General features: G+C 49.1%; 1 protein-coding gene across 1 annotated transcript in view; it reads right to left on the reverse strand.

The window, feature by feature from the left end:
• The window catches only part of CSMD2 (CUB and Sushi multiple domains 2), a 244171-nt gene that overhangs the window by 162503 nt on the left and 66202 nt on the right, over positions 1-15466 (reverse strand). Inside the window, exon 5 of the mRNA XM_041417597.1 lies at positions 12742-12949. Coding sequence (XP_041273531.1) covers positions 12742-12949 — 208 coding nt within the window. The remainder of the gene's footprint in view (positions 1-12741; positions 12950-15466) is intronic.

The raw sequence follows: 15466 nt of genomic DNA on the forward strand, positions 1-15466 counted from the left end.
CAGCCTCAGAGCAGCCAAATCCACCAGGAAATTCCCAGAATCATCCACAGTTTAGATGAACTCTCTCCCTTTTCAATCAATAAAGTGCCATTAAGAGCCTATTCTGAGCTGGATGTTGCTGATGTTCGAGGAGTGCAGCCCTGGCAGAGACTGCTCCAGATTTTTTCCCTGATTTGGATTAAATTTGGGTTCAATTTGGATTAAAATTTGGATTTTGCTGGGAGGAGTCTTCAAAACACCAACTATGCAAACTCTGACTCCTCCTCACCTGCAAGTCCAGGGGAATTTTAAAGCTCTGCCAGGTCAGGTTCTGGTCTGGGATTTCACAGACTCTGGAATTTCCCACTGCTTTTACTGCTCCCTATAAACTGTTTTGGGATCAGAGGGAAAAATATTCAAGTGGAGTAAGAAACACGAAAATTCCCAATTCCAAAATGTTTCAGGCTGGTTTATGTTCCAGTCAAGGAAACCTCCAAGTTTCAGGATACAACCAGGAGCCCAGCCAAGGCTTTTACATGCCCAGAGCAGCTGGTTATGAGCAACATTTTTAGAAGGAAAACCTAAAAAATCCCATTTGGAATCTCCTAAACTTCCCACCAGGAAACACCTTGGAGTCAGTGGAGCCTTGCTTGTCTTTCCCAGAGATTTGCTGCAGTTTTTCCCGAGATTTAGGAAGATGGATTCTTGGCAGTTTGGCAGAAAAAACCAAAATAAGTTACTTTCCTGGCAACTTGCTAAAATCAGAACTTGCATAAAGGAAGGGGAAAAATGCCAAAAGCAAAGCAAGGCCTGGCATCCACAGCAAATGCAGAATCCGTGAGTTTGTCCCTTTGGACTCAATTAGTCCAAATTTACAAAGAATGACACCCATAAAGATGTTAAACATTAACAAAACTTCTGCTAACTCGCTTCAAAATGAATTTTAATTGCAAGCTGTTTGATGCATTGCAAAATTTAATGAGGGTTTTATTCTGCCCACAAAAATTCCGATATATTAATTTCAGGCTAAAAATCTATAGTTCCTTAAAAGCCTGAGAGAAAAAATAATCAATGACAGAATGTTCTAAATGCCAGTCACTCAGATCGTTCTGCTTTTGAGTTTCTGGGGGGGCAGATATTGAGCACAGCCCCTCCTGCTTCAACATTTCTGCTTTCAAATGGGTTTTTGAGGGAATGTGGCAATACAGATCACGGAATTGTTAAGGCTGGAAAAGACTTTTAAGATGATCAAGTGCAGCCATCAGACTCAGGAGCTTTTTCTCTCTTCAACTGGAGACGAGAGTGAAATCAGAGGGTGAAATATCAGAGTTTCAGAAGAGCAGCAGATTTATCCTCAGCTTGTGCAAATCAAGCAAATGGGAGAGAGGGGGGAGCAGGGGGACGCCCTAGATCAGGAGCCCCTTCCCAAGCCCAGCTCTCACCCAGGGAACCAGGGCACATTCCCAAATGCCAGAGCTGGGCTGGAATGGGCATCCAGGCACTGCTGATGAGCAGGGAAATGCAGAGCCCGGGGAGGTTTCACTGGGAATGTTCCAGTTTGCACTGGGACAGCAGAACTGGCAGCACCACCAGCAGGTGTGGGCACCCACCTGGGCACAGGGCACAGAACACACCTGGGCACAGGACACAGAATCTACCTGGGCACAGCACCCAGCACCCACCTGGGTACAGGACACAGAATCTATCTGAGCACAGGGCACAGAATTTACCTGGGCACAGAACACACCTGGGCACAGGACACAGAATCTACCTGGGCACAGCACCCAGCACCCACCTGGGTACAGGACACAGAATCTATCTGAGCACAGGGCACAGAATTTACCTGGGCACAGGACACAGAATCTACCTGGGCACAGGACACAGCTCCCAGCTGGCACAGGACATAGAATCTACCTGGGCACAGCCCCCACCTAGATCCAGGATCCACCTGGGCACAGGAAACTTCTGGCACAGCATCCACCTGGGCACAGCACCCACCTAAGAGCAGCACCCACCTGGCCAGCACCCACCTAAAAGCCGTACCCACCTGGGCACAGCACCCACCTACATACAGCACCCACCTGGGCACAGCATCCATGGGCACAGCACCCACGGGGGCACAGCCCCCACCTAGATCCACCTGGGCACAGGAAACTCCTGGCACAGCATCCACCTGGCCAAATCTGCCTGGGCACAGGGCACAGAATCCACCTGGGCATAGGACACAGCTCCCACTGAATACAGGACACACCTGGGCACAGAACACACCTGGATAGAGAATCTACCTGCCCCAGCACCCACCCGGGCACAGCACACACCTGGGCACAGGACACAGAATCTACCTGGGCACAGCCCCCACCTAGATCCAGGATCCACCTGGGCACAGGAAACTCCTGGCACAGCATCCACCTGGCCACAGCACCCACCTACATAGAGTATCCACCTGGGCACAGCATCCATGGGCACAGGACACACCTGGGCACAGGACACAGAATCTACCTGGGCACAGCCCCCACCTAGATCCAGGATCCACCTGGGCACAGGAAACTTCTGGCACAGCACCCACGTGGGCACAGCACCCACCTGGGCACAGCACCCACCTGGGCACAGGACACACCTGGGCACAGCCCCCACCTACATACAGGATCCACCTGGGCACAGGACACAGAATCTATCAGGGCACAGCCCCTACCTAGATCCAGGATCCACCTGGGCACAGGAAACTTCTGGCACAGCATCCACCTGGGCACAGCACCCACGTGGGCATAGCACCCACCCACATACAGGATCTCACCTGGGCACAGCACGTCCTGCCCAGCACCCACCTGGGCACAGCACCCCCTGCCCAGCAGCAGGAAACCCAGAGGAGCAGCAGAGACCCCGAGCATCCCCAGTGCCCCCCTGTCCATCCCTGGGAGCAGCTCCTGGCCCCGTCCCTGTCCCAGCAGCCCAGCCCTGCCCCTCTCTCCCAAATCAGCTTTGCCATCTCCAGCCTCCCCCTCACCCATCACAGAGCAGCTCTGAAATCTCTTTCAAGATTTCCCTTTGGTTTCCCCTTGCCTTTGATTTGCTTCCAGGCTCCAGAAATTCCAGTGTGGCTTTGAACAAATATCCTTTGGATTTTAAACTTACACAAAGCTTCTGTGACTGGGCAAAAACCCCCAAATCCTCTGTGAACGCTCCCCTTCCCACAGGGCTGTTTGGAGCACAGGGCACTGCTCCAGGATCAATGGGGGTAATTTATTCTCTGACATTACACAGGGAACAACCTGATTTCCAAATTCCTTCCTGCCAGCTTCCAGCCTGAAGCACTTCTGTTATTTTTTCTCCCCTTTTAAGAACAGCTGACTTATCAAAACCAGGTTTTTCCAAGAGAAAAGCACAAGCTAAGCCACATTACAATAATTGAAGCTATTAATTACCTTTATGCTTTTCTTTTTTTAAGGGAGATCTTTAATGCAGGTAATTCTGGCTAAAAGAGCTAATTTGAGCTGCTCCATCATTTAAAAGATGATTATAAAATTAATTCAGAAAGAGTGGAAGAAAGACAAAGGGACAAAGGAGAGCAGGAAGAGATGGGTATTCCCCCTGTGCTCCAATTGGGAATTATCAAAGGAACGGGATTGTTTTAAAAGAACAGGGAGGGCTGATGGTGTTTTTAGGTTTTTTTTACAATTTATTGCATTTTCCAGAGAAGCTGTGGATGTTCCAGCCCTGGAAGTGTCCCAAGCCAGGCTGGATGGGGCTGGGAGCATCCTGGGATAGTGGAAGGGTTGGGTGGGATGGGAATGGATGGGCTTGGAGCTCCCTTCCAACCCAAACCCTTCTGGCATCCCAGAACTCTACACATCCTCCTCTTTTACAGATGGAGAAAAGAATTCAGGAAGGGACACTGGGAAGGAATTCCTCCCTGTGAGGTGGGGAGGGGCTGGAAAAGGTTTCCCAGAGCAGCTGTGGCTGCCCCTGGATCCCTGGCAGTGCCCAAGGCCAGGCTGGACAGGGCTTGGAGCAGCCTGGGACAGTGGGAGGTGTCCCTGCCATGGCAGGGCATGGAATGGGATGGGATTTAAGGTCCCTTCCAACCCAAACCCCTCCACGATTCTGTGGGAATTCCAGCCAGTAAAGCAATCCATGGACATGAATTGCCAACAGCACTTTGTTTATTCCTAATCCTCCAATATTTACTGATGTCCTGGGCATCTTCCTGATCCCCACTCCAAACCCAGCCACCAGAAAGGTCCCTGGGAGGCCAAAATCAGCCCACAGTGAAACAGCCAAAAGTGTCACAGCCAAGCCCAGCAGGAGCTGAAGAGATCCCAACCTGCCAGGACAGAACAGAACTGTGCCAAGGAGCAAAACCCAGCTCAGGATCTGCCTCCATCTGGGCTCTGGGCAGCCTGATCTGAGCTCAGATCTCACTGAAGTGCCTGCTTTGAACAGCTGATGGAGCAGCTTTGTCTGGGGCACACAAATGTCCCCGTGCCAAGAGCCAGCAGTGGTGGCAGCTCCCAGGGCAGGCAGGCAAACACTGGATTTGGAAGCCTGTGAAATTCATGATTATCACAGAAATCCCACCTGTTCCTGCTGACAGCCATTCCCAGAGCCAGCTTTTGGACCAATTCCTTAAGGAAACATCAAGCCCTGGAAAGGAAAACCTTCCCCTGTCCTGAGGATGCTCAGTTGGGTTTCACCCCTCAGGTCTGACCCTGCTGAGGGGAGGCTGCAGTGACCAACCCCAAACTGAAATTAAAGCAGTTCCCCCTCCCTCCAGGGATCCAGCAGCTCCCAGGTGAACCCTGGATCCAGACTGGAAAACAGACTCTGCACTTCCCTCCTCATCCACTGACCCCTGCCAGGGCATCTTCAGCTTCTAAAGCAGCAGCAGCAAAGCAAACAAGAGGAAAAAGGGTTAATTTTTGCCACATTAACTGCAGGGTTGGTACTTGAGTACAAGAGGCCCCCAGGCCTGGACTAGAGCTGGTAGAATGGAGAAGTTTGGCTGAATTCTAAATAATAGATATGGGGTTGTACTCCAGATGAGTCAGGACATAGAGATGCCAGATATTAATGGAGATGTCAATGAATAAATACAACACAGTAGTGTAAAAACACACTAGGAATGACAGATACAACAGCCCAGCTCTGAAAACAGACCAGGAATAACAGACACAGCAGCCCAGCTCTGAGAACACATCAAGACTAACAAATCCCAGCTCTGGAAACACAACTCCAATTGCTAACTTCGTTTTTTCCACGCTGTGGCCACACTTTGTTTCCTCTGCCCTCTCAAGAGGAATTGCACCAAGACACGTTGGTGTTTCCCTACTCTTTGAAACGCTGATCTTTTCCTCCCCTGAGGCCCAGACATCCCCTAAAACATCATTTTAAAGGCAGAGGGATGAATTCAGCACGGAATGGATCCATCAGTGGTGATTCCCAGCTCCAGGGAGTGATGGAAAGCGAGCCCAGGGAAGGGACACGTGCTGGGATCCGGGGAGCAGCTGCAGCAAACCCAGCCAGGCAAAAGCCAGCAGGCAAAGAGCATTTAAACCACATTTTGTGAGGCAGCTGACGTCTGAAAACAAAGTGATTCCATCCTTGAAACAACTTGTAAATAGCAGAAAAACATCCCTGAGTGGGGCCTGGAGAAAGCCCAGCAGGGAGAGGCCTTTGAAAGCATCCGAGGTGTCTGCGCTGCTCCCTTTGAAGCTGCAGATAAGGGAGGGTGTAGAACACGAGTGTTATCAGCTCTGGCAGACACATCCTGACACCAAAACGCAGCTCCCTGGATTCCTGTGCAAGGAGAGACCTCCCTGCACAGGCACAGCTCAGCCCAACGGCGTGAAAATGACAGGAATTGGTGTCTGAACATGAAAAAAAAGGCACAGACAGCTCCTGGAACAGCTCGGAGTGAAGGCACTGATCTTCCCCACCAACGTTTGTCCAAATCCTTGCTTTAGCTGGGAGGAATCAGTGTTCTGCTGTGACAGTGTTTTAAAGAGAATTCCAAATATCCGACTTTTTACAACCCCAAACATCATCTGCACTTACTTAAAGCTTCCTTCCCCTGCCAAATCTGGGTATTATTCACTGCTTTACAGTCTATATTTTGGGTCACATCCTGAAGGAGGCTCCAATATTTTTCTCAGCTTCCAGCCAGGCATGTCAGACTCAGTCTCAAAAAAACCTCTTTTTAGATTACAGCTATTGAGGCTCCTTGCAAAAACCTGTTGTTTGGTTTTGGTTGTTTTTTTTTTTTTTTTTTTTTTTTTTTTTTTTTTCCTTGCAAAAACCTGTTGTTTGGGGTTTTTTGTTTGTTTTATTTTGTTTTGGTTTTGGTTGTTTTTTTTTTGTTTGTTTTTTTTTTTTTTTTTTTTTTTTTTTTTTTTTTTTTTTTTGTTTGGTTTTTTTTTTTACTCTTCCAACATGTGTTTGCAGGACAAACACCAAAAACAAATAAGAATGAATTAATGACCTTCAGGGATTTTTTTCCCCCTCCACTGTCACAGGCTTCCCTGCCCTTCATCCCTTGGGATTCAGGCTCACACAACAGTGACCCTTCTGTGGGGATCTTTGCCCCTGAGTTGACCAAACAACAAAGAAGGGACAAATTGGGATAAAAAAGGCAATTAAACCATTATCAGGGTCACTTTTCAGCCTAAAAGCATCTCCTTCCCAATCTGAATATTCATTAAAAGCTTTACACTGTGCAGCAAATGGAATTCATCATGTTAATGCATGGAAAAGTAACTTTGGGGGGAGAGTGGGATGGGATGTGATCCTGTTTGATTGGATTGAAGGGGAGAAGTCATGGGGCCTTGTCCCAGGGGTTTGTCTGTCCCTGCCATGTCCCAGGGCAGGATTTGGGAAGCAGATGATTCCCAGAAGGAGGAATGGCAACCAGGAGCAGGGAGAAGTGAGTGCTGCTGCTCCACGTTCAGCCACGACCTGGGGCAGGAGCTGAAACCTTCCCTTCCCTCCAGGAATATCCACCAGCTGTGGAACTCCTCCAAATCCCTCCTTCCCCTTCCTTCCAGCATTCCCAACTAATTCTGCAGTGCCAGGAGCTCTGGGACAGCGTGTGAGCACAAACCTCTCTGTCCAAAGCATTCCCAATCCTTGAACTTGTCACCAGCACCGAGGATGCTCAGGGATGGTTGGAATTCCCTTGGGAAGCCATCAGCTCTGCCTCCTGCATTCCAGAGCTCCAGCAGGGAGAAACAGCTCCCTGACCAACAATTTCCTGCTTTTCACAGAGGAAATCCATGTTCAAATAAGGCCTGGAATGCAGGAATTCCAAAGGTTGGAATTTCCTCACCACCTCCTAGGAACTGGAAGTGCTCTGGTTCCAGCTTCTCCAGAATGTTCTCTGCAGGGAATGAACCTTCCAGGAGAAAAGGAGATCTTGCCAGATGACCATTTCCCACTAAAACAAAGTTTTAGGAGTTTGAAGCCTTTGTGGGATTCGTTTCCAATTAAAAGCACATAAATGCTCGGGAAGAAAAACGATGGAATTAAATAAGGAAGTCAATTTTGCAGATTCCAAAGAAGATGTAACTGACATTTCAAAAGCCACTTCATCCACATTTCCCAGTCCTATGGAAAACACATCCTATGGAAGAAAAACATCTGAAAATTACAGATAAAGCATCCAGGAGTTCTTGTAAAATAAGGAAGCTCCAATCATTGCACAGGGAAAGGAAACTTTCCCCATTTTTCTGGGTTTTAAGTGGTGATGAAAGAATTTCTTTCAAGGCACACAAAAACCTTCCCAGCTCCAGCCTCATGCACGCCCAGGGCAGGATAATTCTTGTCAACTCGCAAATAAAATCAATTAGAGCTTGGAAAATTTCTGCCAGAGAGTGGCAAGTGTGAGATGAGAATCATTGGGAAGCAATCTGCTTTTCAGAATCCCTGCGAGGAACAGCAGCTGCTGGGGAGGCACAGGGGGCAGAGAGAGGGACCATCCTCTGGGAAAGCCTATAGGATCCTGTAGAAAGCTGCACAGGGAGCAGGAACACATCCCAAAGCACAAAATCCTGCCTCTGGAGCCAGAGCCCTTGCACGGACTTCACAGGCAGCTCCGAGATGAAAACCGGGAGCTGAAAGCTCCGAGGCCACCACGGCGGGATCAGAAGCTGCTTTGATATAAAGAGAAGGGGTTGGTTCATTAGGAGCTCACACTGAGGAGCTTTTCACCACCCCATCAGCAGCTCCATGTGAAGCTGTGACCTCCAGGACCTGCAGCTCTGAGAGCACAAGGTGTGTGCAGAGAGAGGGGACGGGATGACGGAATCTCGGAGCATCCCAGAGCTTTAATGACTTTTGGGAACCACTTAGGAGACAGATTCAGGTGCTGGGGAGGGAAGGGTCAGCTGCACGTAGGGATGGGAAAAGGAAGTTGAGAGGAGCTGCTGAAATGCTGATGGCTCCTGCAAATACCTTCCCCCAAAGTCTTCCCAAATAGGGAAATCAGAGAACATGGAAATGAGGGAATTTCAGGAATGCTGCTCCAGAAAGGGCTGATGGATCCAAGGGGTCTCAGGAAAGGAGAGAATTTCAGAAATGCTCCTCCAGGAAGGGCTGATGGCTCCAAGGGGTCTCAGGAAAGAAGAGAATTTCAGAAATTCTCCTCCAGGAAGGGCTGATGGATCCAAGGGGTCTCAGGAAAGAAGAGAATTTCAGAAATGCTCCTCCAGGAAGGGCTGTTGGCCTCAAGGGTTCCCCTGAGCTCAGCTCCAGGAAAAAAAACCCTAAAATCAACCAGAGGAACCTGGAATTCCAAGGTTCTTGGTTCTCCCAGGCTCACCTGGTGCACGGGCACTTTTGTTTTCACCCACTGCCCATCATCTGGAGCCTGTGTTGCCTTCACATCTGGCACAGCAGTGCTGGAAGTGAGTGCAATGATTCACATGCACGTGTTGGGGCAGGTTCCTTTTCCAGGGAATCACGGGGTGAAGCCAAAAGGAATTCTACAGAAATGAAGTGAAAAAAACCAGAGGAGAAGAAAAGATTTTGTGCAAGGGAGGAAAATGCAGCGCCAAGGTTGGAGAGGCAAAAGGAAGACGAGGCACTGAGGGGGAGGAACTGAACTCAGACAGGAATAAACTCCCTGGATTTGGCCGTTCCTCACTTGCAGCCTTGCTTCTCCCACCACATTCCCTCAGCATGGGACTATCAACAGAAAACCAAGGAGGAGAAACTGGATCCCAGGGGGAATGACAAGGGAAGGCTCAAGGAGTGGGAGGCATTGGGGCAATGTGACAGCTGATGCAACTTTCCTAAAATAAACCCAAAAAGGCTCAGAGCATTTTGTGATCTGAAGCCCACGACACCAGGATAAAGCAGCAACAGCAGCACAATTCCCAGTGAAAATCCCAGTCCCTCCCACCCAGCCAAAAAAACACACCATGGATAGAAAAGATCTGGAAAGCCTCATTATTGAAGCTAAAAGTAAATTTCATCCTAAAAGTAAATTTGCCACCTAAATTTTCCAATCAGAAACATCTCCTGAAGCTCCAGAACATCCCAGACAGATCAGAGACACATTTTGGGGTGTTCTGGGTGCTCAGGTTTTGGGGTGTGGGGCTCTGAGCAGGTGCCACAAACCAGGAACAATCAGCAGCAATTCCCAACAGCCTCAGCACTGGGAATTCCCAGCTCCAGCAGGTCCTGACACAAAGCCCTGGGAGGACCTGAGCTGCTCTGGGGGATTTTCTTCTTTTCCAGGATTTCGAGGGAGGAATTGCACTGATGCTGCCAGATCTCCCAGGGACAAGAGAAGGGAAAGGAACCCCAAGGATGGAAGAGAAGAAGAAGAAGTCTGGGGGTGAGGATGCCAGAGAAGCCCAGAGTGGACTGGACTGGAAGGGATCTCCAAGATCCTCTGTTCCCACGGGATCAGGTGCATTGCACACCCTGGGGACAGGGCAGGGTCACACCTGGATGGCCCAAAGGAGAACAGGGCATCTCCTGCCGTGCTTCCCATTCCACCTCCCAGCATGGAGACCCCACCTGGCCCTTCCTGATCCCACAGGCTCATCCCACCCTGCTCCTTCCCCCTCTTGCTCCCTGCTCAGCTCGACAGGATTTTATTTCTCACCTCCCAAGGCAATCTGGGCCCAAGGTCCCCTGGCAGAGCTGTGGGAGCAGCTGAAAGAGCTGTAAAAGTGATTTTATTAATCTGTCTCAAACAGCTCCCTTGGAATTCTTCCTGCAGGATTCACATCCAACAGGTTGGGGAGCAAAGGAAACCCAGCTCAGGATTCTCCAGGCTGTGGGATCAATGAGAAGGCACTTAAAGCAAGCTGGCTCATAAAAAAAAAAAAAAAAACCAAAAAAAAATCCATTTTTAAAGCTGGGAGGGTGAATGGTAATGCAGGTTTTTCTAAGAGCAGGTCAAGTCAAGGTTACTTGAAGTGCTGAGTTAATGGGCTCATAAATATCATCATTAGGTGCCAGTCCCTAGCTTGGAAACACACAGGAATTATCTTCCTGATGAAATTGAATTTTGTTTATTTGTGCCCAGCCCTGGCCATGACTAAAATTACTCAGAATGCTCAGAAAATGAAATATTTGAAATATTCAGCTGCGAGAGGCTTCAAGAGAATTGGCTGCAAGTCTCTCTGCCCTATTACCAATAATTAAAATCAGTTTTTTCATAGGCAGAAGGGGGAAAAAGGGGCTTGAGCTCTCTTTTCCTGCTGAATCACATCAGCATGGTTAAAGATGAGATAGGAGCACCAGGTTTTTTCCCCCTACGGGCAAAAATTATTGAGAACTGACTCATCTGAATTTAATTACTGGGCCGGCTCGGAGAGATGAAATTCTAAACAAGACTTCTTTGCAATTCCACTTGTGGGGCTGCAAAGTTTCCTTCAGGAATGAGAAATTAGATGCCCTGGAATGGGCTGGGGCTGGGGCTGGCTCGTGTGGATGGGAAATTCAGGAGATGCCCTGGAATGGGCTGGGGCTGGCTCGTGTGGATGGGAAATTCAGGGGATGTGAAATTCAGGGATGTGGAATTCAGGGATGGGAAATCTGTGGATGTGGAATTCAGGGATGTGAAATTTGGGGGATGTGGAATTTGGGGATGTGAAATTTAGGGATGTGAAGTGCAGGGATGTGAATTTCGAGGATGGGAAATTCAGGGATGTGAAATTTGTGGATGTGAAATTTGTGGATGTGGAATTCGGGGATGGGAAATTCAGGGATGTAGAATTCAGGGATGTGAATTTCAGGGATGGGAATTTCAGGGATGGGAAATTCAGGGATGCACCACACAAAGCAGGAACAGCTTCTGCCGGGGGGAATTCCTGCTGCTGGGGCCAGGGGATCCCAAAAAGGGCTGAGCTCATCCAGGGAATGTGCTGGGAGGAAAGGCAGCCCCAGGGATGCAGCACATGCACACCTGGAGGGGGAGCAGGGATGCAAATCCATCATTTTTCCCTCCAACGAGCCCCAGAGTGACGCCTGTAAAACTTAAACCAGGCTTTAATCTCAGTTTTAAGGACTGTGTGTGCACTGCAGGCTCAGCTCAAAGCCGGGCTTACATTCCCCACAATTTAAAGTTTTTTTCCCTGCTGTGTTTACAAGGAGTTTATTAATTTTATTTTATTTTTTTTCCCAGCAGGTTCCCTCTGCCAGGCTTTGTTTTATTTTTGACATGACAAGACACAGCTCTGCTTTGGCAACACCTCCAGGCTGAATAATGTTTTTTAACCAGCTCCATCCATCTTCCCAGCCAGCACAGCTGAGTGCCTACGAACCAACAGTGCCCTAAAATATTAATGCATTCTAATAAAACCAGCCCGGGCTTTTTTTCATCAAACAGCAACATCTAATTTTCCAAGGGGGCCTGAGAACAGTAAACAATTGGGACGTGGTAAATGGCAACTTCCCTCCCATCAATACAGCCTAAACACTCCAATCCTGCTCCCTCAGAATTGCCAGCCAGGATAAATCACTCAAATAAATGGGATTTGCAACAGGATCCTCACAAATAATCACAATTTAACTCGCTGCTGATAATCCCAGGCAACACCTGATTATTTCAAAAGCTTCATTCTTCCCTTCCAGAGGGATGTTGGGTTTAAATTCAACTTCCAGGACCTTCCACTTGCTGCCAGTCAGGACTTTTAACCATTTGCAGGGTGCAGTTGATCACTGTGTCCTTTGCTATAAAACCAACAGGAGGAACACATCAAATTCCCCCTGCAGTTCCTTATTTCTCCTGCCTTCAGAGCACTGGGGTGCCTTCTCAATATTGAAAATATTGGCTTTTACCCCAGATCAAAGCAATATTTCTGAGAGCACTTTCCAGGCAGCCCGCTGGGATGAGGGAGGGTTGGAATTCTGTCTCCTGTCCCAGGGACAACTGGATCTGGTGAAACATTTCCACAAGTTCCTCAACACCAATGGGTTTAGCAATCATCAGAACATTTAACAAAACCAAGGCTTGAGTGTGGCAGGGCTTGAGGGGTTCTCAGAGGTTGGGTGATTTTGTTTGGGTTTTTTTTTCAATCTTTCTTCTTCTACCCATCCACACCACGACTCTCATTGCAGACAGCAGGACTCAGAGCAGCCAATGCTCACTGCAGAGTTTGCCAAGCAAATCCCAAGTTCCAGAAGGAAACCACGGGGAATAACTGGCAATTTCTCCTCCTTCAGGTCCAAACTGCTCCCTCTGAGCACCCTGTGAATTTGGCTCTGCCCACACAGACCACGAGTCCCCTACAAGGAATGAACACAGCGGGAACCTACCAGAGCGAGGATCCCTCCGTGCCAGCAACTTCCAGGACATCATATCCATCCTCCAGCTGAAAATCCATGAAAACCAGGGCAATGGTGTCCCCAGGCTCGGCCAGGATGGTCCAGGTGCAGTCTGCATTGTTGCCATACTCCAGGGGGAAGTGAGGGCTGGAGATGATCCCGCTCTGGCCCCGCAGGGTCCCTCCGCACGCGTCGTCGGCTGCAACAGAGGCGAGGGGTGAGCCCTGGGGTGCCCAAAGTCCAGCCCAAAGTCCCAGGCAAACCCCAGAGCTTGGGGCAGGGAGGGTCACTGCCACTCTTAAGGATGGAGGTGCTGCCTCAGGTTTTAGGTTTTGTGTTTTTCAGGTTCTGTGCTGCTTTAGTGTGCATTTCTGAGCTTCATATCAGGGGATGATGAGCTCTCAGCACAGAGCAGGGAGACAAAACAATTCCTGCTCCAGCTGGGGACCAAGGAGAACCACCCAAATCTCAGGCCCAAGAGCACAAACAACGTGGGCTGAAGAGAGAAAAACAAGAGGGATGGGACTTCATAACCTAAAGCTGTAATTGGGCAATGAACTCCAATATACAAATGGAGCAGAACTTATAAAAGTGAGAGACCTTATGACCAGTCATCCATTTTTGGGACCATTTTGGTTCATCTTGGGTGTAGCCCTGGCTGGGCTCTTGTGCTGCCCACGGTGGATCCATTGAGGAGATCCTTTTAATAAATCCCTGCTTTATTCTTTAACTCTGTCCAGCCTCTGTTCTAACTCAGCCTTCACAAGGAATCAAACATGTAGAGGGATGCAAATTCAGCCGCAGGCACAGCTCCACCAGAGCAGCTGAAAAGCACATTTTGTGCTGCCTTTGGAGCCATTCCCTGGATCTTCCTCCTCCCTGGAGCAGCTCAGGTGCCACCAGCCCCAGTGCTGGACTCCAGACTGAAGGACAGCGTTGAAATCAAACACGAGTTTGGCACTTCAGGGTGGAAATGCAAAGCTGGGCTTTTCCTCCAGCTGGAGAGGGGATCTCAGCAATGGAAATGATGCCAACCCTCAGCTCCAGCACCAGCTGGGGTCAGGATTAATCCCTCCCTCCCTGGGGTTTCCTCCACAAATGCTGAATGAAGCTGGGCAAGGAGAAGACTCTGGGAAATGCTGTCAGAGCAGAGGGAACTGCTCCTTCCAGCAGGGAATTTCCTCTTGTCCTACCAAGGTGTTGCTTTGGCCGTTCTCAAGGTGGAATTTCAGGGAATTTCAGTGGAATTTCAGGGAATTTCAGGGAATTTCAGTGGAATTTCAGGGAATTTCAGGGAATTTCAGTGGAATTTCAGGGAATTTCAGGGAATTTCAGTGGAATTTCAGGGAATTTCAGGGAATTTCAGTGGAATTTCACCTTTTAGAGGGTCCAGAGGAGGGCCAGGAATGGTGAAGGGGCTGGAGGGGCAGCTGAGGGCACTTGGGGTGCTCAGCTGGAGAGGAGGAGGCTGAGGGCAGAGCTCAGAGGGGCTGCAGCTCCTCCTGATGGAATATTGGGATGGATTTAGGGCAGGGTTCTTCCCCCAGAGGGTGCTGGGCACTGGCCAGGCTTCCCAGGGAATGGGAACATTCCCAAGGCTGCCAGAGCTCCAGGAATGTTTGGACACCACTCTCAAGGTGGGATTTTGGGGTGTCTGTGCAGGGTCAGGAGCTGGAGTCAGTGATTCTCCATCCCTTGATTCTGTGAGTATTTTCACCTCCAATGAAACTCAAAAAATAAAATTAAATTTAAAAAGTGTTATAGAAGTGACAAAGACCATCTTAATTTGGAGAAAAGCATTGCAATTGATCATAAAAAAAACATCAGGGATAAGCAGCCCTCTCTCAAATCACTCTGAGCCCTCCCATCAAACACTCCTGGCCCCAAACCAGCAGGGAAATGCCCCAAAAAAACCCCACTGAGAGGCACAACATCTCTGTGCCTTGTAACCCATCCAAAGGAGCATTAAAAACATCCCAAGCAACCAACATTTGCTCACTTGAAGCCCCAGCTCCACGGCCCAGGGGCTGATTGATTGCACAGGCAGAGTCAATAAAAGGAATCAATAGGAGATGCTCTGCTGAAGTACACAAGGAATCGAGGGGAAGAGACTTCAAGAGCAGCAGCAAATGTTTTTGGTAGAACAACACAGATATTTGTGTATTTACACACTCCCCAGCCCCCGTGGGAGCACAATTAGCAAGGCACTCTCCGGGCTGATAAAGGAATTTTGAAGTTCAACCGGCAGGAAGTTGGGAATTGTTTTCAGTAGAAATTGTTTTACCTCCCCTGCAGCATCCCCAAGGCAAGGGCACATCCCAGCCCTGCACAAATCCACCTTCCCTGCAGCACAGCACCACAACCACCCTGGCATGTGCCCCGGGACAGGGAATCTGGCACTGGGAAGCAGAAAATCCAGTCCCATTTCCAGTGTTTGAGCTGGAAAAACTGCAGGCTTGGGTAGGTGCTTGATTTTCTGGATAATCATGGGATCATGATTGGGTTGGGCTGGGAAGGAGCGTTGGGATCATCTCATTCCATGGGCAGGGACACTTTCCACAATCCCAGCTTGCTCCAACCTGGCCTTGGACATTTCCAGGGATGGGGCAGCCACAGCTTCTCCAGGAAATCAATCCCAGCCCCTCAGAAGGAGGAATTTCCTCCTAATATTTAATCTAAACCTACTCTCTTTCAGTTTAAAGCCATCCCCCTTGTC

This window comes from Onychostruthus taczanowskii, unplaced genomic scaffold, assembly GCF_017590055.1.
Source record: "Onychostruthus taczanowskii isolate IOZ18803 unplaced genomic scaffold, ASM1759005v1 scaffold56, whole genome shotgun sequence".
Lineage (NCBI taxonomy): Eukaryota > Metazoa > Chordata > Aves > Passeriformes > Passeridae > Onychostruthus > Onychostruthus taczanowskii.